At 42.2% G+C, this 23,985-nt stretch overlaps 2 protein-coding genes across 5 annotated transcripts in view; one reads left to right on the top strand and one right to left on the bottom strand.

The window, feature by feature from the left end:
* Positions 1–3,384, top strand: part of UHRF2 (ubiquitin like with PHD and ring finger domains 2) — a 117,545-nt gene extending 114,161 nt beyond the window's left edge. For 2 of the 3 annotated variants that reach the window (XM_057313428.1, XM_057313427.1), the window contains one exon: positions 2,695–3,384. In XM_057313428.1, coding sequence (XP_057169411.1) covers positions 2,695–2,865 — 171 coding nt within the window. In that variant the 3' untranslated portion in view covers positions 2,866–3,384. The remainder of the gene's footprint in view (positions 1–2,694) is intronic. The other variant, XM_048223117.2, reaches the window with a different exon arrangement.
* Positions 2,969–23,985, bottom strand: part of GLDC (glycine decarboxylase) — a 97,188-nt gene continuing 76,171 nt past the window's right edge. For both annotated transcript variants that reach the window (XM_026506547.4, XM_057313426.1), the window contains exons 18-25: positions 23,535–23,684; positions 22,042–22,154; positions 20,780–20,921; positions 17,782–17,893; positions 11,495–11,590; positions 6,824–6,996; positions 5,025–5,105; positions 2,969–3,673 (exon numbers count right to left, since the gene is read on the bottom strand). In XM_026506547.4, the coding sequence (XP_026362332.1) occupies positions 3,530–3,673; positions 5,025–5,105; positions 6,824–6,996; positions 11,495–11,590; positions 17,782–17,893; positions 20,780–20,921; positions 22,042–22,154; positions 23,535–23,684 (1,011 nt within the window). In that variant the 3' untranslated portion in view covers positions 2,969–3,529. The remainder of the gene's footprint in view (positions 3,674–5,024; positions 5,106–6,823; positions 6,997–11,494; positions 11,591–17,781; positions 17,894–20,779; positions 20,922–22,041; positions 22,155–23,534; positions 23,685–23,985) is intronic.

Genomic DNA, 23,985 nt, shown 5'->3' on the forward strand with positions numbered 1-23,985 from the left:
ACTTGTCCCAGATGGCTTCTTGTACCCAAAAGTGGCACCTAACATCCTTTATTGGGATGATAGGCACCAGTTTTGTCATTGGAAAACTTGGCCCCTATATTTATACAGAGGTTTCACGGGGTTTCTACATTGGCCCTTGCCCTCTATCAAACACAGCACCAAGGCAATGACTGCTCCAACTTGTCCCAGGACTGGGAGAAAGCAGAAGGGAATGCCCCATTCATATGAAGTATGTGCATGTCTACCTCAAATCCTCATCTTCAAAACTGCCGAAAAGGCACGTTCTACACAACACTGTATAAGTAGTTAATGCTACTGAACTGAATAATTTAAAATGGTAAATTTTAAATTTTACAATAAAATTTTAAATTTTACAATAAAAAAGAGGTGGGGATGGGAGGGGGGCATCCTATACAAAGCCTGTCTAGAGGCCTTGTCTTTAAAGCCTCGCATTTTGTACTTTTACAACTTGCAGCAGGCATTGGAAATACTGGTTTCCACGATGGTGTCCCTCTTTAAGATAAAAGATCATTCCTTTACTCAATTCCTATTTCTTGCTTTTGAACATATACTGTGTGGAAGACCCTGGCTCAGCACTGGGAATCCAATGATGAATGAGATATGGTCCCTGCTCTCAGGGAACTTAGTCTGGTGAGGCAGAAGAAAACCAAGTAAACAGGGTAATTACTACTTGTGCTAAGGGTAAAGGAAAGCAAGCCGAGGGCTAAGATACAAAATAATAGCACATTTCACAGACGTGTAGAAGACCTTTTTTTTTTTTTTGCTAATTGAATTCTTTATTTCTTCACACAATCCCTAAGCATAACAGTCTCTTCCTATTGAAAATAGGGCAGGTTTTGGTGTGAACCAGTTAGGCCCTGGGAGGGCTCAGAAGTTGATTCCCACCGATACTCACCCCTAGACTATTCAGGTGTTGCTTTTTCCCAGAAGCTCCTCTTCTATTTAGATCCAGGATATTCTTAAACATGCTTTGGGGGGGGGGGGGGTGCAGTAAACAACAAAGCATAAAAATAGATTCAGGGCAGTCTTCCAAAGATGCTCCAGACTCCAGGCCTAGGACATCAGGTCATTTGATCCAGTGGCCTCAGTTTCTTTATCTGGAAAATGGGTCTAAGCTACCACTCATCCTGCTAACTATAGATTTTGGGATAAGCAAATAAGATGAGAGAGAAAAGTAATCTTTCTTAACCATCTACCAAGGACGAAGCGCTTTACCGGCGTCATTTTCAAGAACACAACAGCATTACAAAATGACAGCTTGCTGGGCATACGAGGCTGTGATTGTTTGAAGAGGACCAGCCTGGGCTCTGAGGCCCATCCAGATTCAGGGCTGGGCGTGGGTGAGAGGAGGGACCCGTCAGTGCCTGGCCTCCAAGTCTAGGCAGAAGCTGGCCGTGGCAGGGAGGCCCGCGTTTCTGAGGTAATGCGACTGGCCTGGGCTCACCTTGGTTTCCACTGTAGGCCCTTTCCTGTAGCCGACCTGTTCCTTGAAGGGGGCCAGGAAGGGCTGTTCGGCTGACCGCACATAGGAACCTGGTTCCGCTTGCTCATAGCTACTCGGGGCGGGGGAGGGGGGCACCAGCATGGGAAACTGTGGAAGACCTTGAGGAAATACTAACATGAACAAACAGGAGCCAGTAAAGCAAACATAGCAGGGAGAGTGCTCCAGGTGGAGGACACCACTGAGGCAAAGACCCAGAGGTGGGAAAGATGGGCATAAGCACCAGGGGAACATATAAGCACCTGCATTTGCCTCAGATATACTTTCCAGTGACGAAGAAAAGAGCTACTGTCCACTCTGTTTTCATATGCTGTCCTTCTTCCGAAGGGGCTATTCCATACCCTGATGGCTAGTCTGTGCTGCAAGCCTGGTTTCCAGCACAGGAAGGGCACAGTCTCCAGGTATATAGTGACCGGGGCAATGTGGTAACCTGTTTTGACCAGATGCCACTGGAGTTGTGCAGCTTGGGTTTAAATTCAGGTTCTCCCTCGGTGTGACCTTAGGCATCTTGCCATACCCTCTTGTGTAAAAGTGGACTACTGTGAGGTTCCAATGAGATAACACATCTTAAACACTTAGAATAGTACCTGACCCCAGAGAAGAACTCAATAAGTATTAACCATTTAATTATAATGTGAAAAAAACACATGGATCCCATCACTTCTCTACTGCTTAGTTAGGCTGAAATAAACTGTTGTACAAGTGTTTTAAGTGTGAGAATAAGTGGACCACTGGCAGAGGTTTCAACAGAGCACTAAACCCTCTCTCCACATGACTATCACAGGAGCTTGAGTAACAGCTGATGAAGCTGCCATGCAAAGAACCAAGTAACCAGGAATCGAGCAAGTACGCACAATCCGGGAAGAAAATCGGAAGCAGTTGCTGTTTCTAGGGGAAATTTATTTTGTGGCAGAATGCTAGTTGTGGGCCCGAAACCCATTTCCCCCTTTTTATTTATCTAACAAACTCCTGATTTTCTTTGACGCACTAACATACCCAGGTAAAAGACCTCCTCATACTACCTTGCAGCTAGAAGCGGCTGAAACAATCCCTGGCCAGATAAAAGCAAACAGAAGTTACTGGGTCGAATCTCTGGGAAAGCATTTCAAAAGAAGTCAATGTGGATGGAATTTGCCTTTTGTCTTTTGTTTTTCTCCCTTTTTCCTATCTAGAATGGTTATGTGATGTCAATATGCAGCCTCAATCTTAAGACCATGAGGATGAAGACTCCATACAAAGGAAGGCACAGCAGGAAGACGGAAGGAGCACTAGACCTTGGCTTTTTATCTCTGGACTTAGTGTCTAATGAGAAAAACTGCTACACAAAATTATCAGTTTTGTAAAATGTAAAAACGGCTATTGGCCTGGGTGTTCTCATTGCCCTTCAAATCTCTCTGAACCTAGGCTATGTGGAAATAAGATTGAAAATGGACCAAGAAGGCATTCTTCAAATTGAAATGCTTTTATTAGAATACTAATAATTGCAGATAAAAGGAAACCACACATGGGAAAGGGAAAACACTCAGAAATACTATTACAGATTAGGCAAATTAGAGAAACATTTTCTTCAGTGTATACAAAATGTAAACATTTGCCCTGGGATTTGCCCACCTCACAGATGGCACAGTCCACAGGGACTTATTTGGAACAAGAATCTATCAGAGTCTACAGTATAACCTCTATAATGTCTCTGCACTTCCTACGCTGAATGTTAAAGTCCCTAGCCCACCCCAAATTTTCTATGCAAAAAACTAAATGGCTTTCAATCAAGGCAACTTGAACATCAACTGCTACATGTGGAAGTAGGCACTGAGGCGTATCAGTCTTCCAGTGAGTTTCCACTCACCATGCTAATGGTATTTACATTTACCTTGACAGAGATTACAAAAATATACACAGTGTATAAAACCCCAAGTTGAGTCTGGGATGGAAAATTACATAGCTCTTGCTCATCAAATGCTCCAGAGAAAGACATCAAGTCAGTCGCTTGAAGTTAGGGAGACAGGACTAAGAAGAGGCCCTCTTCTGTTCAGAAAATGGGGACTCATAAACTTCCATGGGTGGGCAGGTGCAAACCAGGTGCTGATCTCCATAGATGTCATCAATCCGGGCAATGGTTGGCCAGAATTTGTTCTCTGGTTTCACAAAAGGCTGCAAGGGACAAAAGTTGGAAATATTCTGGGGTATTCTGAAACATTTCTCTTGGGGAAAGAGGAGATTGCAGTGATGTCCCCACAGCCTAACCGCAATAAGTGCCCAAAAGTATAAGAAGGTAAAACCCACACTCCTATTTTTATTTATGGTAGCCAAAATACAGAAGCAACCCAAGTGCCCAGTAGATGACAAAGATGTTATGTAAGTGTATGTACGTATACACACACATATACACACTGGAATATTACTCAGCCATGAAAAAGAATGAGATCTTGCCATTTACAACAACATGGACGGACCTAGAGAGTATTATGCTAAGTGAAATACATCAGACAAAGAAAGACAAATACATCATGATTTCACTTACATGTGGTATCTAAAAAACAAAAAAGAAACAGACCCATAAATACAGAGAAATGATAGTTGCCAGAGGGGAGGGTGTGGGCGATGAGCAAAATGAGTGAAAGGGAGTGGGAGGTACACGCTTCCAGGTACAGAATGAATAAGTCAGGGGGATAAAGGGTACAACATAGGAAAGAGTCAATAGTATTATAATAGCATTTTTTATGGTGACAGATGGTAGCTACACTTGTCAGCATAACGTGTCAAGTTGTCAAATCACTACATGGTATACCTGAAACTAATGTAACATTGTGTGTCAACTATATTCCAATACCAAAAAAAAAGCTAAAAGCCACCCCTTAATTATTGTCCCCCAAAATCCAACTTTTGACTCTTGTCTCCACCCTGCCAAAGAGACTATGGAGTATCTTTTTCATGTAAGAATCAGAAAGGAAACAAAAACTATATTTGGTACATTTGGGGCTATCTCCCTGTTGGATGATAGTAGAAATTTGACAGAGACTCCTATTTGGTCTTCCTCAACCATGAACCAGGTGGCTTCCCAAGCCTATGGCTGACACTCCGACCTCAGAAATCTGAAAGCCAATGCCTGTGTTCTGCATCACTTGTCATGACCCATTTAAGAAAGTGTCCCACGTAGGGGCACCTGGGTGGCTCAGTTGGTTAAGCTCAGCTCATGATCTCAGGGTCATGAGACTGAACCCCACGTTGGGCTCTGTGCTCAGTATGAGTCTGCTTGTACCTCTTCCTCTGCTCCTCCCCATCCCCTGCTTGCTCTCTCTCTCTCTCACTGACTCAAATAAATAAATAAATAAATAAATAAATAAATAAATAAATAAAATCTTTATATTAAAAAAAAATCATCCCACGTGTAGTTACTATAATGAGGCTGCAAGGATGGGCGCCCCTTCAGATAGGTGATGGCCCTTCATACGCACGTGAACACTATACCAGCTGGCCCATTCAGCTTCAGAGAAGAACTTACAAGTGGGAATGCTGCCACCTCTCTGGAATAAGGCCGATCCCAGTGGGAGGATGTGACGCAGGTCAGGGAATGTGGAGACATCTGAGACAGACAACACAGATGGGAAAGGGATCAGAGTAGAACACTGCCTTCTCCTCCTGTGCTTTGTTTCAGCCAGTGAGCTGATGGAAGCCCAGGGACACAGGGCTGTTTTGTTTAATTTCAATTTAAGGGGGAAGAATTGTGATAGGAAACTTTTTATTGTGAAATATTTGAAATATCAGAAAGTTATGGTAATATATTAGAACATCTACCACCCAACCAACATAAATCAACATTTTGTCATATTTGCTTAACCTTTTAAAATAAGCACTGCAGAGGGGCGCCTGGGTGGCTCCATTAGTTAAGTGTCTGACTCTTGGTTTTGGCTCAGGTCACAAGCTCGGGGTCCTGGGATTGAACCCTCTGTCAGGCTCCACGCCTAGCCGGGAGTCAGCTTGAGATTCTCTCTCTCCCTCTGCCCCTTCACACCCCCATTTGTGCTCGCTCTCTCTCTCTCAAAATAAATATGTCTTTAAAAAAATAATAAAACAGGGGTGCCTGGGTGGCTCAGTTGGTTAAGTGTCTGCCTTCAGCTCAGGTCATGATCCCAGGGTCCTGGGATTGAGCCCCACATTGGGCTCCCTGCTCCGCGGGGGGGTCTGCTTCTCCCTCTGCCTGCCCTTGCCCCTGCTTGTGCTCTCTCTCTCTGTGTCATAAAATAAAAATAAATAAATACAAACAAACATTGCAGATACAATTGAAGCTGCCTATATATATCCCTCCATCTCATCTCTTACGGTACTCCCCAGTGATAACCACTATCTTAAATTTGGTGTTCACCATGCTGATGGTTTTTATACTATTACTGCATATATGCTTAAACAGCATATAGCATAGTTGGGCACATTTTAAAATCTTATTATCATCCTGTGAGTATTATTCTCCACTTGTTTTTGTAACTCAGTATTATGTTCTTTAGATGTCTATTGCCATTTTAAAAATGGCCTAAATCCTTAGAGAATCAGCAGTATCCACAGAAAAGAGAAATAATAATAAACAAGATGCCTTCTCCTGCCAGCCATTGACCCAGGTACCCGACCTTTATCTAGCTGGGCACTCTGGAACTTGCCTGGGCTTCCCCAAGCACCTCAGACTTGTTCTCTGGCTTGGGGCCACAACAGCACAACCACAGGCTTCATAGTATTTTCAATTCATGACCACCACCCCTCCCCGCCCCCAGCTTAATAATGTCTGGACCTAAAGAGAGACAGTTCACAAGCTCACAATAAACATGTTTCGGATTTTCTCCAAAATAGGCCATAACATTATAAAAGGCTGAGTACCAATTAATTGTTCTAAGAGATAACGGCTCCAACAGAAGAACGTGTCTATGCAGAGTTTGTGAGGTAAATAATCTCACTAGGGTGCATCAAAGAGAGACATAGAATGATAAGACTCCCCAGGTGGACAGTTCTTCAGCTTCTGCTCCCGCCTTTGGCAGCCAGGTGGGTGCATGTGGGTATACCTCCCACAGTGACAAAGCAATCACATAAACAAAATTATAACGTTTCTCAAAACACCCACATTATACTTGAGTAACTGCTACTATGTTGTTCAAGAAGATTTAAATTTGCAAGTAATGAATTTTTTCAGAAGAATGTCTTATTTTAGGCAAGAATAATATCATCTTCTGATGGGAGTTCAAGGGTTGCTGGCACACTGTCCGTACCCAGTCTTCTCTATGACACATTTTGGATAAAGTACCAGTGCCTACGCACCTTTAGTGGATTGACATTGGGGTCAATGCGGCCCTCCTCAATGTCAGCGATTTCCTGACGAATGCTGATCATGGCATCACAGAATCTATCCAGCTCTGCCTTGTCTTCTGACTCAGTAGGCTCAACCATGAGAGTCCCTGCCACCGGCCAGGACATGGTAGGGGCATGAAAGCCTACAAAAGAGATAGGGGAACTTGTGTCACTAACTTTGACCTCCCCAATTTAGAAGAGATTCTCCCCATCCTATAATTTATCCTGAGGAAATCACTGGGTAAATGTACTTACATATATAATTTGCATATATATATATGATTCATCTCAGCATGTTTATGCAAGAAGAAAGAAAAACTTAGAAAATAAATGAACATCCAACACTAGAGGATCAATTAAGTTTTACAGGGTATCCATACAATAAATATGCAGCCATTCAATGTATGTAAATTTATATTTGCTAAATTGAATAAACATTAAAAATATTAAGTCAAAAAAGCAAGCTACATTATAATGAGATCCATTTTTATTAAAAAAGTGACAAAGTGTTCATGTATACATATCTTATGAAGGAAGACACCTTGAAGAATACCAAAATTTTAACAGGGGTTATCACCAAAATATGAGACTGAGATTTTTCTTTCACTTTGTATTTGTTTTAGAAGCTATAATACTTGTGTATTACTTGTAATTAAGAGAAATTAAAACATCATAGCCTATCACAAGTTAAATAACAAGATAGCAACCATAAGCCTGAAGTGAGTGTTACTGTCCCCATTTTACAGATGGGGAAACAAGCTTGACCAGGACATGGAAAGCCTTTTGTCTTTACACTGAATACAGGCTGAAGGTATTTCTGTTTCCAAAAGTTTTCATATGTAAAATGAATCAACAAGACACATGCTTGAGAGAGATTTCCTGGACAAAAGCCAAAAACAACTTTTTCCCATTTTTACCCTTTTTCTATAAAACTATTAAAAGATGACAAACAGCCTCAGAGTTGATATACCTGTCAGCTAAGTTTAAATGGTTCCCAAATTCTGATCTGCATAAATCACATGGGATGCTTTAGGGTCATGCCTATGTGCTTTAAGGGATTGTCTCCTCAACATGTTATAAACATTTTCGAACAGTAAGTTGAAAAGAATATAGAGTGAACACCCATATACTGTTCACCTTGATTCTACAGTGATGCTCTGTGTGCTTAATCACATATCTATTCATCCATCCATCTTATTTTTGATGCATTTCAAAGTATGCTCCAGTCATCAGTACACTTCTCCCTTAAATACTTCAGCATGCATATTATTAACTAGAATTCAATATCTGTTCACATGTATTTGTGATAAAATTTACATAGAGTAAAATGCACAAATCTTAGGTTTATCATTTAGCAAGTTGTGACAAATACATAAAACTATGTCACTCAAACTGGAAAAGGATTTAAAACAAAAACAAAAACAAGCTAATCTCATTACCCATTAAGTCCAACCTCAATTCCATGTGTGAGCAAATTCAGCCCAACATATCCTGCTGTAGTGGTTCCCATATTTTAAAACCATCAGAGTTGTCTTAGGAACGCAGATTCTTGGATCTTCAGCCTCATTCAGGAAGTCGAAAGTAAGGTGCAGAAATCTGTAAGTCTTAAAAACTCTCCTGGTGACAAGAATCACTCACTGTGTTTGGAAACCTCTGACCTAAAGCAGTGTGCCCCACATTTGGCTGTTAAGACTCATCTGTGGGGGGCGCCTCGGTGGCTCAGCCATTAAGCATCTGCCTTTGGCTCAGGTCATGATCCCGGGGTTCTGGGATCAAGCCCCACATTGGGCTCCCTGTTTGGCAGGAAGCCTGCTTCTTCCTCTCCCACTCCCCCTGCTTGTGTTCCCTCTCTTGCTGTCTCTGTCAAATAAATAAATAAAATCTTAAAAAAAAAAAAAAACACTCATCTGTGGGATGCTTGTTAAATATATAGGTTACTGGGCTTCTCCCCTGGAAACTCTGATTCAGTAGGTGTGATTAAGAATCTGTGTTGTCATTCTCAATTGCTATTTTGGGGAGTTTTGGGGGTTTTTCTGTTTTCTTTTTGTTTTGTTTTACTTAGCCATTCATTCATTCATTCTCTCACTTTTTTTTTAAGTTTACTTATTTAAGGAATCTCTACACCCAATGCGGAGCTCAAACTCATGACCCCGAGGTCAAGAGTGGCATGCTCTGCAGACAGCCAGCCAGGCACCCCATTCTCTCACTGATTAAACATGTAAGTTCTGAGGTGCTTACTAAGTGCGAGGCATCTGTACAATTCTAGACGTGGGGCAAGTGTGGCAATCACTCTATCAAACATTAAAATAAGGTCAAGTTTGGAGATAGACCAAGACTTGGAAATACTGGGTCATAACTTCAATTACAACTTCCTCCTCACCCATTCTCTCCCTCCCTGAAAATGCTGCTGCTGCCAGACATGTGATGCAGACAACACATTTCGGAAGTGAAGGGAGAGCCTGCCTGAACCTGCCGTCACTCAGCCCTTAGCTGGGACGCCCGAGTCAGGTTACAAAAGCAACCAAGAGATTCTGAGGGGCTGTTAACTTCATTAATGAAAACTTTCTTTGGCTTTCCCATTTATTATCAGTATAACTCTGCATGATAAGATCATGCATTCAGGAGAGGAATGAGCCACACATGTGGGATTCCCATTATGATGCAGTAGTAAAACTATTAAATTATTGAAGCTTTCACTTTCCTTATTAAGAGAAGTTATTCAAATTATTATAATTCAGATAGAACTCCACACCCATTGAAAGGCAAAGTTCTCTACACCTTAGCCTTTCTGAGAGTTGAAGCGCCTTTGATATTATTGATAATGTCACTAAAACGTGTATTTCAATCAGGACTATGCTGAATTAACACCCACTAATTCACAAAGGGCCTATGTCTTTCAAAATTCTTCCAGGAAAATTGCACTGTCTCTATGAAATCATATTCCTATGGTGGAAGGAATTCTTCCTAAGGTGAAGGAAGCCTATTCCTTCATCTACAGAAGCAGCTGAAACAGCTATGTCACGACTGAAGTGGTTATAAAATTCAAATGCCATTGGTCTCGAACACTTCTATAGGTACCTGTTCTACTTCCTTCACCATTACACCAACTTATCTCTTCATGGACTCCTTTGTTTACCAAGACTGGAACAGGAATAAGAATTTACCAGAAACATAGGCAAGACAACACACACATACACACACACACACACACACACACACACACGCCCCAAATAATCCAATTTAAAGTGGGCAGAACACATGAACAGACATTTCTCAAAGAAGACATCCAAATGGCCAATTGACACAAAAAAAGATGCTTAACATCACTCATCATCAGGGAGATGCAAATCAAAACTATAAGATATTACCTCATAACTGTCAGAATGGTTAAATTAAAAAACACAAGAAACAACAAGTGGTGGCAAGGACGTGGACAAAAAGAACCCTCTTGCACTGTTGGTGGGAATGCAAACTGGTGCAGCCACTCCAGAAAACAGTATGGAGTTTCCACAAAAAGTTAAAAATGGAACTACCCTATGATCCAGCAATTGCACTATTAGGTATTTACCCAAAGGATACAAAACTACTGATTAGAAGGGATATGTGCACCCCAATATTTATAGCAGCATTATCAACAATAGCCAAATTATGGCAAGAGCCCAAATGTCCTCCAAGTGATGAATGGATAAAGATGTTGTATATGAAATATTATTCTGCCATAAAAAAAGAATAAAATCTTGCCATTTGCAACAACATGAATGGAGCTAGACAGTATAATGTTAAGTGAAATAAGTCAGTCAGAGAAAGACAAATATATGATTTCACCCATATGTGGAATTTAAGAAAGAAAACAAATGAATAAAGGGGGCGGGGGAGAGAGGGAGGCAAACCAAGAAACAGACTCTTAACTACAGAGAACAAACTGATGTGACCAGAGGGGAGGTAGATGGGGGATGCATGAAATAGGTGCTAGGAATCAAAGAGTAACTTATCATGATGAGCACTGAGTAATGTATGGAAGTGTTAAATCACTACATTGCACACCTGCAGCTAACAAACACTGTATGTTAACTGTAATGGAATTAAAATTAAAAACTTAGTTTAAAATACTTAAAAAATAAAGAAATGTAGGAAACAGCAACCATTACCATTTTCTTTGGAGTTTTTTTTTTTTTTTTTTAAGATTTTATTTATTTATTTGACAGAGAGGGACACAGCCAGCGAGAGCGGGAACACAAGCAGGGGGAGTGGGAGAGGAAGAAGCAGGCTCCCAGCGGAGGAGCCTGATGCGGGGCTCGATCTCGGGACCCTGGGATCACACCCTCGGCCAAAGGCAGATGCTTAACAACTGAGCGTTTTTAATTCTGTTAACTACAAAGACTTCTTTTCTAGGATGCCAATGTATTCAAGATATATGATTTAATATCTTTTGAAGGGTATGACCAACGCAGTCATAGGCCAAGTGTTTTCTCTATCATTGCGAAGGTCACCTAGAACCCTGGAATCAGCGTTTTGTTTACTATGGTGCCTGCACATTTGGTCTGTGCCTTGAGGAGGTGGCCCACAGCCAGCATGGAAAGCTACATGAATGTCAAAAACCTGAGTTGCCCCAAAAGGAGTTGCTCCCATAAGGTCACTCACCGTAGTCCTGAAGCCTCTTGGCCACATCCACAGCCTCAATATTTGCAGACTTTTTGAAGGGTCTTGTATCCAAAATAAATTCATGAGCCACATAACCTGAGAAATTGTTTCAGCTCAAGATTAGCATCAGCTTGTTTTACCCAAGCAAATGAACAAATAAATCAGCTTTTTAACACATATCAACAAGTACCGAGAAGCCATGATCACTTGGTCAGTTTGTAGTTGGCAACAAAGACCTCGTCTACTTTATTAGTAATTATAATTATAAAATATAAAAATAATTGTAAAAATAAAAATGTTTTTAAAATGTCAGGCAATGTGTCCAATCCTTAGTGCACAACACACCCCTGAGCCAAGAGGCTGATGGGAGGTGGGACTTTGCTGCCAATGCACGGCTGCAGTGTTTGCCTGCGGAGTCCTAGGGATGAGATGTTTTCTACTCTGAGGTTATAAAATCTACTTCCAACAGTTAAACATGTCATCACAGGCCTGACCCTTTTATTACAAAATATTTCTAGAGCTGAAGATCCATTGATACTGTTTTCAGCAACTCTGCGCCCAGCATCAAATGACTTTCTTCTGCGTATATGTAAATACATAGTGAACCTTATCTGTAAGGCACATACATTATTGTATGTGATTCTTCAAAGGGGCTCTTTAAGTTTTGGTTTCAGGCTTCAAGCTGAGAATTAGAAATTGGGGCTGTCAAACACAAGTGGCAAGAAGCTGACGAAGCCAAGGCCCTGGGAGTCAGTTCATTTTGCTCTAGGCTGCCATTTCCCCAGCGTGAGCTATTTGATCACCCACCTACCAGCAGGAATAAACCAGCACCTAAGTCAGTATTTGCATCAACAGAACATCATTTCTGGGGGCTTCCAAATTCCATGGCCCACACAACTGATGAGTTTCCTTCTAAGAAAGGATGCTCATGAGATAACAATGTACTCCTTCTTCTTCACCTACTTTCCTGACTCTCAGCATGAATCTACTTACAGATACGTGGAGCAGACATAATTCTGCAAGCCTGAGAAGAATAGCTCCAGTCATTAGTAGCTCCTGAGATCGTCTGTAATCGCTCTGCTTCTTATGTAATGAATACATAAGAAAGGGCTGGTTTTGTTAGAAAAATGAAAGTATGAGAACCTGAAGCTTTAAATATACTGTCACTGGATATTTTTAAAATATTCTTTCTAACGATGGGGATTAAATTTGTAAGAAGTGGGATTCAAAAGTAGAAAGTTGTATTCATAGCTAGGTAAAGTCAGGGGGAATTGTACCTAAAAGGAATGACCAGTTGGAGTTTTGGCCGGGGGCGGGGGGGGGGGGGTGAGATCATTTAAGTCTAGGAATCCCAAATACACAATTGTCCCTACCCCATTTTGGTAGCCCAGACTCAACTTTGACCTTGCTTCTCTGAGCCTCTGGCAGCCACCTCAGCACTGTGAGGGTGTGACAAGAAAGAAGGCTAATGAAGCTTGCTGCTCTGAAGGACGCCCAGTGGGCAGGAGCGGCAGAGGGACACATGATGGAGGAAAGGAGTCACTCTTGCTGGCAGGCAGAGGGCAGTCTTCCAAGGAGAAGTTCAGTCACGTGGAGCCCAGCACCCGTAACACAAAGCCTGCGTCTGCAGGGCCCCCACCACAGGCAGGCGGTTTGGGAAGAGCTCCATTTTCAAAATGAGGTTCAGATGTTATTTTCTAAATCCATAGCCTAATGTGTTCAAATGGAAATGGTGGAATTTCAGCATATCTCTCTCTTTCTGTACTTGAGCCCTGAAAGGGGTGAGATTGAAACTCGGTGGCTGTTAGAGGCCAGATCCCAGGATGTTCATCTTTGTTTATACTTTTTAAGGAGGAAAGATACATAAGCTTTCTATGGCATATGGTGAGTCAGGGCAATCTGAAGTAGAAATTAGATACACTGGTCAGCACAAATTTTCATTTTCTCTGAGTAGATGTTCCTGCTGGGCCTAACCATGACTATAGCCGAGAGTCTGAAAAGATACCAAGTCAAAGGAACAAGGAAGGGAGGGTGGCATGATGGAAAAGCAAAATAACAGCGGCTTCGCTCTACGCCTGGAGCATCGTCCCATCCGCTCCGCATCCTCGGAGTGACTGCCTAGAGATACATGGAACTCGCTGGCTAATTACTCTATAAAACTTAGCTGGGCAATCAGGGCTTGGTCAAGCTCTTCAGTTGCAGGGACCATAACTAATAGAATCAAAACTGAACGCTTCCCTGGAAATGAGGTTGGGTAGGTGGGGCCTCTGGCCTCAGGAGGGTCACTTCCTGGCCTGGGATGCGAAGGTCCAGCCCCTGAGGCCCATGTCTGCCCATAAAGGCCACTGGGAAGCCAACTCAGGAACAGGAATTTCCAGGCAGCATTAGGTTTGTCTAAGGTCAAAAAGGGATGGCCATGTAAGAAACTGAAACGTAAATAAAACATTGGGCTACTAATAAAGTGGCCTACTCCGCTGACAGAAACTTCATTTAGATCAAACAGTGAGCTTAGCCTCCCACAAGAGGAGACATCTCTGAATTTTATTCCTCTTTTTAAAAAGGTACCATCTTAAAAAAAAAAATTCTCAACTGGATGTCTTTCAATAAATAAGAATTTATCATTAAAACAAAACAAAACAAAAAGGTACCATTTTACCTGACGTAATTCTTTTCTTTCCTCATCTTAAATAGTACTGCTTCCCCATCCCAATTCTTGCCTGTCACTTCCTTGCTTCACAAAACCATAAGCCTTAGTGGTTTAGCTGGTATTTTCAAATCTCTCACAGAAACGGTTCACAAAGGGAAGCCTGGAGTTCATTAAAATTATTGCCTCGCAGTCATCTGTAATCCCAGAGTCTTATACAGAACTAGTAAGTATGATTACGATGAATAACGGCCTTTTAATATTGCCGTTAGACATCTTGGAATACAATGTGTTTATTAAGAACATATCTATTTTGGGCCCTCAGGAGGTACAGTGATAATTCTTTTTTAGGCCCTAGAATACTCAGCTTCAAATTATATAATGAGTGTGTTTACCAAACCAAACATGAGACAATTTTTTATTTCATGAACTTTAGGATTGGGCAATAAAGTCTGTAATCACCAATAGATCTCTGCGTGGGATGAGAAATGTGATTTATTATTTGATTCTGGGATAAAATGTCAAAACAAATGGAAATTGCATCTATCATTTTGTGCTGCAAATCCCCTAGGACTGAGACAGTCTCTGCTTAAAGCAGTCACTCAAATGCTAAGCACATGGTAGGCACCTGAGAAACGCTTGCTTGCTCACTCCCCTCTCTGCGGGACTGCCACCACACCCCATGCAGTCCAGATCACACGCACTCTTGCTTTAAAACACAAAACTTCAGGTTGCACAACTGTGTGAACACACTAAAAATCAGTGAATTGTACATTTCAAGTGGGTCATTTGTACGGTATGTGAATTCTGTCTCAAGGAAGTTTTCAAATAAAGTTAATCATAAGTAAATTTCAAATACCTTAAAAAAACAAACAGATAAAAAACCCTAAACCTTGTCAATTAAAGCAAAAAGATCATTTTTCAACCACCGGAATGGCAGATACTTTGTTTTTGGTTGGTGTTGTTTTTCAGCCTGGCACTTGGTGTTCACTAGGCCCTGGTGTGATGGTCACTTCATACAATATTAGCACGAAATAAATTGGTACAAAGTCTCTGCGGGGACAAGGCCATGCATACCAAGAGCTTAGATGCATTCATACTCTCTGAGATAATAATTTCTCTTCTACAGCTCTAACCTCAGGAAATAATCAGAAATGTTTTTTAAAAATCTAAATAAAAGATATTCATTGCAGCATTGTTACAAACGCAAAGCAAACAACTAGGGGGAAAATACTGTAGAAGTACCCAAATCCAATGTAGCTACTTTCAAAGAACATTTAATGACAGGGAGAAATGATCACAATATAAGATAAAGTTAAAAAATAGGACACTGTATTTGTAATATGATCGCAATGGTCTAAATGTAAGATAAGAAGCAATACAGCCAAATTATTAATAGTGGTTATGTCTGCTTGACGAGACCATGGATCATGTAGACCTCCTTCCTCATGGTTTTTATTTTCCAAACCTTCCATGTTGAGCACATACAAATTACTTACATAATCAGACAAAACAAATACTGAAGTTAATCCTGAAGGCCGATACATACGCAGGATGCATTTCACAGGGCAGGAGCTATATTTGAATGAATTAATTAGTAGCTCTTGTAGATTCTTTAATACCCACCTCAGAAGCATTTTATTGTGTTACTTAGAAACCTATTGCCCACAACCTTCTTTCCTAATCTCTGGGGAGCATTCCTAACCAGAGCTTCTAGTTATTTAGCTCTTTTTCTATTTTCAAACTCCAGACTAACCCTTTGGATACATATTTTTAAGGCAAGACCAGCCTTTAAATTAAAGATCACAGATGTAGACGTATACTGCACCCGAGCTGGAGAAACAAAGAGCCGAAGAGAGGCCTCATTCTTGTGGCCCATGCTGCTTATTGACTGCTGTCTCTCTACTCCAAGCTCCAAGTCCCCCTCTGTCCCTGCCGCCAATTCCGTGCCCATGGCCAACGTGCAGCACATCTGTCTGGCTCTCAGCGCCATCTCCTCCCACCACCTCCAGGATGACTTTGTTCCCCCTCTATTATTCCCACTATTGTAGCTTCACTCTCCCCTCTTCAAATCCTTTTCTCTGGCAGTTTAAAATCATGTTCTTTTCTTATTCCAAAACAAACCTGGATCCTGTTGGAGCAGCTCCCACCTGTCCCCCTGCCTTCACTACCAAACTCCCCCAAACCGCGAATGCCTCTCCCTTCTTCTCCCCACCCTCGGTCCACTTCTCAGCTCATTTCCATTTGGCATCTTTTTTGCCCTGATTCTTTCAAAGGTCACCAAAGTGTTCCTAAATGTTAAAGGCAAGGTTCTTTTTCAGACTCATGTCATAGGACCAGTCTCTCTCCCTGTTGTGCAAGACTCTGTGCATTATGGTGGGCCAGGCGTGACTGACAGGTACAGGTGCTAGAGAATGGAAGCAGGCACAGTCTTTACCCTGCAGGAATTCAAGGTCTGCTGGACAGAGAAACCGAGTGGGAGAAATCCTCAGTAGTGGAGGGAGCAAATGAAGGAGTAGTTCTGTCTGCCAGAAAAAGGAGGCTTCAGGGAAGAGGTGAGGCCAGAATAGAGACAGACAGGACAAGCAGGGCCTTTTCTCGGGAGAGGCACTGTGACAAATGCGGCAGAGGTTCTAAAGCTGCCCCAACCATGGAGTCTTCCCTCACTAGGTACCCCTTTTCTGCTCATCCCTGTTCATGTAGCCATTTGCCTGAGGGGTTTTGCTCTATTTCTCAAAACTCTTTTCTTGGGTTTCACCTTTTCTAAGGGTCTGCCCCTAGATTCTGTGCCCATAGCCAAATTTCTGCAAATCTGTCTGGCTCCATCCCCTCCCATCACTTCCAGGGTGACTTTGTTCTCCCTTCTATTATTTCCACTATTGGACCTCTATTTTCAGCATAAGAGGCTTGCATAGAATTTCTCTTCACACTCAAATAATCAGTAACTAAGTCCTATTGATTCTACTTCTAATAGGATGCTCATCCCCTGCCATTTTCTTAATGACATTACCATTCTCTTAATCCTGTCATTCCCCTGCTCAAAAAAACCTTTCATGGCTCTTGAAACAATCCAGTCATCTGGCTCAAGGTTAAAGTTGAGAGCCAAGACAGTCAAGGCCCTAAGCTGCCTCTCCAACTTCATTCTTCATCTGTTCCCCTTTTTCCTATCCCATCCATCAACCCCCCCAAAGCTTTCCGCCACCTAGACAACTCTGGCTTGCTGCAGTATCTCTGTTTACTGGGGTCTGCTCCTCTCCCTTCCAGGCTCCTCTCAAAGGGTTCCTCCCAGAAGGCTCTCCCAATTACTCTGCCCTTCCTCTGCCCAGTCTGAATTACTCCACTCTTCTAGAGGCATTCCCATAGCACTTTGTGAGGTAATGATCTCGCGAGGTTTATGTATACATCTCTCAGCGGTGTGGCTTCTTGTTGACCTGGGGTGTATACACTAACCACATCACATAGCCTTCCGAATAGTGATACTCCTAAACTGTTCACTAAATGAAGTCAGTTCCAAAATATCTGTGCTCTTCTCTGGTATATGCTAAGAAACAGAAGTTTCCTACCCACTGCAGAAAACCACATCTACTAGGTCAAACTTGCTCAGGAAAAAACCAAGTGACGGTAAACTAAGGTTGATACTTGCCTCTTGCACCCCGGAAAAGGACTCTGTAGTGTTTTTCTAATCGCTTGGCCATGTAGTTGGCATTTAATATAGCAATTTCTGTGGCCTGTTTAAGGCCCTTGCCTCCCATCATCTGTAAGAGAGAGAAAAAGAGTCATCAACCACAGAACAGGTAAACCCAGTGGACACTAACCAAAGACACCCCCAAACAAATCCCGCCCACAAGGGAAGTCAGCCTACCATCACTGCATTACAAATGGGTATAAAATCCCAACAAGGAGGTCTGCCAGTCTTCTCTAAGCCTGAAATAAATTTCAGTTTTCTCCTTGGAACATAACTTTATATTTCTTATAAAAGTAACTAAGTGGTAAAAGAGTAACAACAAGGAACAAAGTAACAAAGCTTACAACAGGGCAAAATTGGCTGACTATTTTGTTATCTAAAGAGGAAAAAGAGTAAGATACTCTTAATCACAGGAAACAAACTAAAGGTTGCTGGGGGTGGAAGGATGCGGTAACTGGGTGATGGACATTGGGGAGGGTATGTGCTGTAATGAACACTGGGTATTCTCTAAGATAGATGAATCAAAGACCTGTACCCCTAAAACAAATCATACATCACATGTTAATCAACTGAATTTAAATCAAATAGAAGAAAAGAAAAAATAAAGAGGAAAAAGAATTTTAAATTACATGCATTTGGGAGAGGTTTTGTTGCTTACTGTGAATTTGAGATCTGAAATTTGGCCAGAAATCTCGTGCCATCTTGACCAAAATCCCCACTGAATCAATTTTGTATGGTTTGTCTTACAGTTGTCCATAGTCAGGATTATTTATATGTTTAACAACTACCAGGTTTGATCTTATCCTTTTCTGGTAGTTTCTAAATCAGGGTGAACATTATCACCAGCAAAGAGCTTAAAATCAAGACTGCTGACATTCTTCCCAGAATACCTCATGTATGATGGAGGCTTGGTATATATTAAATACATAACTAATATAGGACGAATGAGAAAGCATCAAATAAAACAGGGATACCAACGTCCAAAGCAAGGAGAGGACACATTTTGCCAAGCTGGACAAAGAAGGGTTCCCAAAGAAAGAGTTAGAATTTGAGTGGAAATCTAAAAATGGGTAGAATTTGGAGAGGCAAAAAGAAAGGGGAAGGAGCTCCAGGGGATAAGAATGGCAAAAACCAAGGTGTAGAAGTGAAGGCATAGGGTTGCAGTCTGGGGGTTACTGTAAAGGCTGGTGGGCTGCGATGACCTCTTATAAGCCTCAAACCTTTCCTATGAAGAGCTTGGATTTGGTTCAGTGGCTCTCAACTCATGCATCAGAGTCATTTGGAAAGTTTGATGGCCCATGCCCTACATCTCATATGCTGAATTTGATTCTCTCTGGGATGGGGCCTAGGCATGCACATTTTGGGAAGAATCCCCTAAGGATTCTGTGTATGCTAGTAAGACCGAGCAGTAAAGGCAAAGGGAAACCAGGAGATAATTTGGGCTCTTAGGGGGAACTCTGCAGTCCTATAGAGTGTCCAAGACGGACTGAAGCAGGGAAAGAAGGTAGTTCTCGTGCCCGGGTGGCAAGTAACAACAGCCTGAAATAAAGGGGGGTCCAGGTCAGAGAGGTAGCTTAAAATCTATTTTATTTCACTTTTAACTGAGGTTCTGTCTGGTATTCCTGGCATATGGCCAAACCAGCCTTGGGGCATTTATTTTCTGTATGTGGGAAATCATCTCTAACCCAAATATATCCATATGAAACAATCCAGGTTTACAGGATCTAGGGACCAAAAAGGAACCTGGGAATAAGATTCTGTTTGCAAAGAAGCAGACCTTTATTATGATTGTTTTTGTTGTTACTATTTGTAAAACAACTCAAATATCATTTTTAAAAGGAGGTTTTAGTCTCTGAGGTACAGAATTGTTGTTCCAGCTTCCCAGAAAGTTTTCATTAAGAATCATAAATGCCACACTGTTTAAGAATAACAGCCAGCCCCAGAGAGCCATCCAGCATGACTTGCATAGCTGAGTTTTGTAGTCTTGTTTCACCAGAAGCCACCCTTCCTTTAAGGAGGAAAGCCAGTTTGGGAAAGCTGCCCTAATTAGCTGCTGAACAAGTGTTCTGTCCAGTGCACAGTCTTGTCAGCCCAGGGGGTGGGCAGGCCCGTTTGAACAAGAGCCGTATAAAATAAACTCTAGCTCTAGAGTTTTTTGGAGAAACACAAAGAAAGGAAAGCTGTTCTCTAACAAAGTCTAATTACCCCAGAGAGTTACAGTTCCACAGGCTCTAAAGGGCAAAGAGCTTTGGGAAACTACCACATAAGCAAATTTCTGCTATTTTGTATCTTATCTTCCAGGTTCCTAAGAAATATAAAGCAATGTGAGATTTATTCCTAAAATTTATCCCAGGATTTCAACTAAGCGTAATAATTAGTACGTGCACTGTTTTTCACTTGCAAGGGGCTGTACAAATCCTACAGGAAACTAAAATCACATAGCCAGAACATCCATATGACTCATGGAACGTAACTCGGTCTGCAACAACGTATCTGGCATTTCAGTTTCTGTGATGTGAAGCCCACTATGAGGACCCAAAGGAAAGAGCACCGTGAAGAAGAGACGAAATACATTTTATCTGATCTCTTTCAGAAGGTTTCTTCCACCCAAGTCAGCAATCTTCACTGAATCACATCTCAGATCATGGATTTTTTCTTTTTTCAAAATAAATATATTTTATTTATTTATTTATTTGAGAGGGAGAGAAAGGGGGGGTGGACGAAGAGAGAGAATCTGAAGCAGACTCTGAGCTGAGCGCAGAGCCCCACACGGGGCTCAGTCTCACAACTGCGAGATCATGACATGAGCCAAAACCAAGAATTGGATGCTTAACCAACTGAACCACCCAGGCACGCCTGGATTTCTTCATTTTTAAGTCGAGGAGAAAGTCTGCAGTCTTAGTTTCCCACACACCTATCACACCCTTTGCCCACCTAACACAGTCACAGGCCTCACCTTAATATAGGCCCAGGAAATGGGCAAGATGGAACTGGAGCCCCACGGGGCTGCGCTGACAGTACCCACAGGCCGGTCATCCTCATTTGGCTTTACCGAGATGATGGGGTGATTGGGCAAGAAAGGGGCAAGATGCTTCTTCCTGTTATGTTTAAACACAACTTCAGAAGATATAAAAAAAGATCCAGACCAACCAAACAGGCAAGTGCTGAGCCCTCTCAGAAAGCTCTATTCCTAGTAGAGGAACTCAGAGTGGAAAGGACCTGACACCTGCTGAGAAACAGATGTTCAGGAAATACTCCTTCCTTCCTCTTCTTCACCAGCCATCAGTGTCCCCGTGGCTCACCTGAGAACTATGGCAGACGATTTGTCACAGACAGGCAGCCATGAAATAGCTTGCAATCCATGGACTTATCAGGATGTGGGGACCTCCCAGCCCCACGCCCCACATTCTTTCCCAAGGCATCTAAGGGATAGAGGGTGCTGCTGAGAGGGAGCCCCATGGGCCTACGCATCGGAAGCCAGCACATGAACATCACTCCTCCATGTCCCCCATAGCTGAAGTATTGAGGTGCCCCCACTTGTTACAAATCATAATAATCAAAAAGAAAAACAGGAAAAAGCAAGAGGGCGAGGCTCCCAGCAACCTGAAGACTGGGCCCTTTGGTCCATTCTTGGAAAACTGAAGAAACATAATCACCATGCTATACATGTTACACATCTTATAGATTAAAGTTTGTACCCTTTACCAACCTCTCCCTACCCACCCACCCCCTGCTCCCCAGCCCTGGCAAGCACTTTTCTCCTATGAGTTCCTTTTGTTGTTGATAGATAATTCACTTTCAATGTAACCATCAGCTGCTTTCTTTTAAAAGAATGAAAAAAAAAAAAAAAGAAAGAAAACCTTCTTGGAAATCTAAATTAAAGTCTAAGAGGCACTTGCAGGTGCTAATATTCCAGTTCAGACCCATAATGCTCCAGTAAACTCTATTCATTGCTCTGCTAATAAACCCGCCCTATCTATGTATGACTGGGAGCTTAGTGTGGCCAACTGGGCACTGTGGTTAATAAAATCTACTTATGCTCATCTTTGGACGTTCCCTAAATCACCCTTCTCACTGCTTCTCTCCCAGCCCCTACAGGCACACTAGATATGAAGGTGTCCATGACCCTTGAAGACCTTGATGAGAACAGCGAATTTGGGGCCATTCTTTCATTCTTAGTCTCTAAAACCTTCCTGAAACAAGCAACCCAGAACTCACACGCCGATGGGCCCCATGCCAGGGCCGCCTCCTCCGTGGGGAATGCAGAAGGTCTTGTGAAGATTTAGGTGTGAGACATCAGACCCAAAATCTCCAGGACGACAGATTCCCACCTATCACAAAGGGAAAGAGCCAAAATCAAAAGTCAAGAACTTGAAAGGGTGCTCTGGAAAGGTGGCCATGCTATATACTGTGGCCTCTCCCTTCTGAGGAAAGGCAGGCAGAGCTGTTCACAAAAATGTTCTCAATACCGGCCAAGATCTGCCGTCAACACCTCGCATCCCATAGGCAGCCTGGCTTACGGTTTCTATGGAAACAGCAACTGACCATTTAGCCTAATTTAGATTTTAAAATACGCATTTAACTATACAGTCAATTCCTAATTTTCCACCACAAGAGGGAGGAGAGGAAGCACCCTGAGCAAAGGGAAGTACCTCCTTGCTGCAGAAACAGATTACTTTCACCCCCGCAATGTTACCTCCCCTGCATGGTTGGCTTTGAGTGTCATGTACTTTGGGTACACCAGTGGAAGGGGATGAAAGGCTGCCTGAGAAGATGCTGAGCCAAGGGAAAGGAAGGGAGGCTGAGAGTTTTCCTGAGACCACTCTAATACCAGCCACAACATTCAACAGGCCTTCCTGCCACTTTGGCATTAGGGCTAATTTTCAATGTGTCCAAAGATGAAGAGTACATTAATGCTATTGAAGCAATAGACAATCCCTGGACGACACTTAGAAGGGAACCAGACAGAAGTAAAGAAAGGTAGAAAGAACTTGAAATGATAGAATAAAATAAACCAAAACCAAAAACAAACAAACAAAAGACAAAACCAACCCACAACCACAACCACAACTATAAACAATGACCAAGAAGTTAAGAAAACTGGAAGATGATGATATCCTCTTCTCCAATGGGCCCTACAGCATTTGCTCCAGGGTGCACATTACACAGAACCCTCCCCCTCTCACCCTCCCTCTCTCACTCTATCACACACACACACACACACACACACACACACACACACACACACACCCCACATAAGTAATCAGGATTGGCCCTTCAGGACATAACTATTCAGCCACTTTACATTGAAGAAGTTGAAGCAGATTAATGGCTTTTTCATTGTCATGGGATGTTGTGGGAGATCAACATTCGTAGTGGCCAGAACCTGGGTCGGAACTCCCTTGGGAAGGGAGTCAAGTGACCTTCTCTTGGTAGCATCCCTAGAGAGATCACAACCTCTGACGAACTAAGGATATTCAGTTCATTCCCTGCATCCTGTCAATCTCTTTACCTCCTCCCCAACTTTCAATCATCTCCTTAAAATCTAATCTCAGTGAAATTGCAGTACTTTGCTTGAAATTGGCAATAAAGAAAGTCAGCCACAGTTCTGAATTCAGTATCATGTTTTAAGACAATTGTCAAGAAGTCAGAGGAAAAAATCTTTTTCTGACTTAACCATTTTCCCGGGGAGTCCCTCTTGTGTTGCCTACCTGCGCATTCATATTTGCCCCATCTAGATAGACCTGTCCTCCATGTTGGTGAATCAGGTCACACACATCGCCAATGTGCTCTTCAAACACTCCATTGGTGGATGGGTATGTAATCATGATTGCTGCCAGGTTCTCCTTGTGTTTATCCACCTGTGGGATAGAAAAGAGCAGAGGGAGACAAAGGAGGAAATGTTTATTGGCCAAACCCTTTCTTTTTACTTTACAGAATTAGGAAAGATGAAGTCTTTTTTCATTTCTAGAATTCCCTCAAAGTATGATGACAATAACCATTCACAGCCATTACTCTTTTCTTAAGTCATTCCAAAGAAATAACAAAATGCCTTTAGGGTAGGTCTCCATGATCAAGACCTAAAAGACTATTAGGAAGATCTTTGGGTATTTTAGGCTCAAGTCCCCAAGGCTTTCCCTCAATAATTATTTCAGAACTTTT

Source organism: Ursus arctos, unplaced genomic scaffold (assembly GCF_023065955.2).
Source record: "Ursus arctos isolate Adak ecotype North America unplaced genomic scaffold, UrsArc2.0 scaffold_18, whole genome shotgun sequence".
Taxonomy (NCBI): domain Eukaryota; kingdom Metazoa; phylum Chordata; class Mammalia; order Carnivora; family Ursidae; genus Ursus; species Ursus arctos.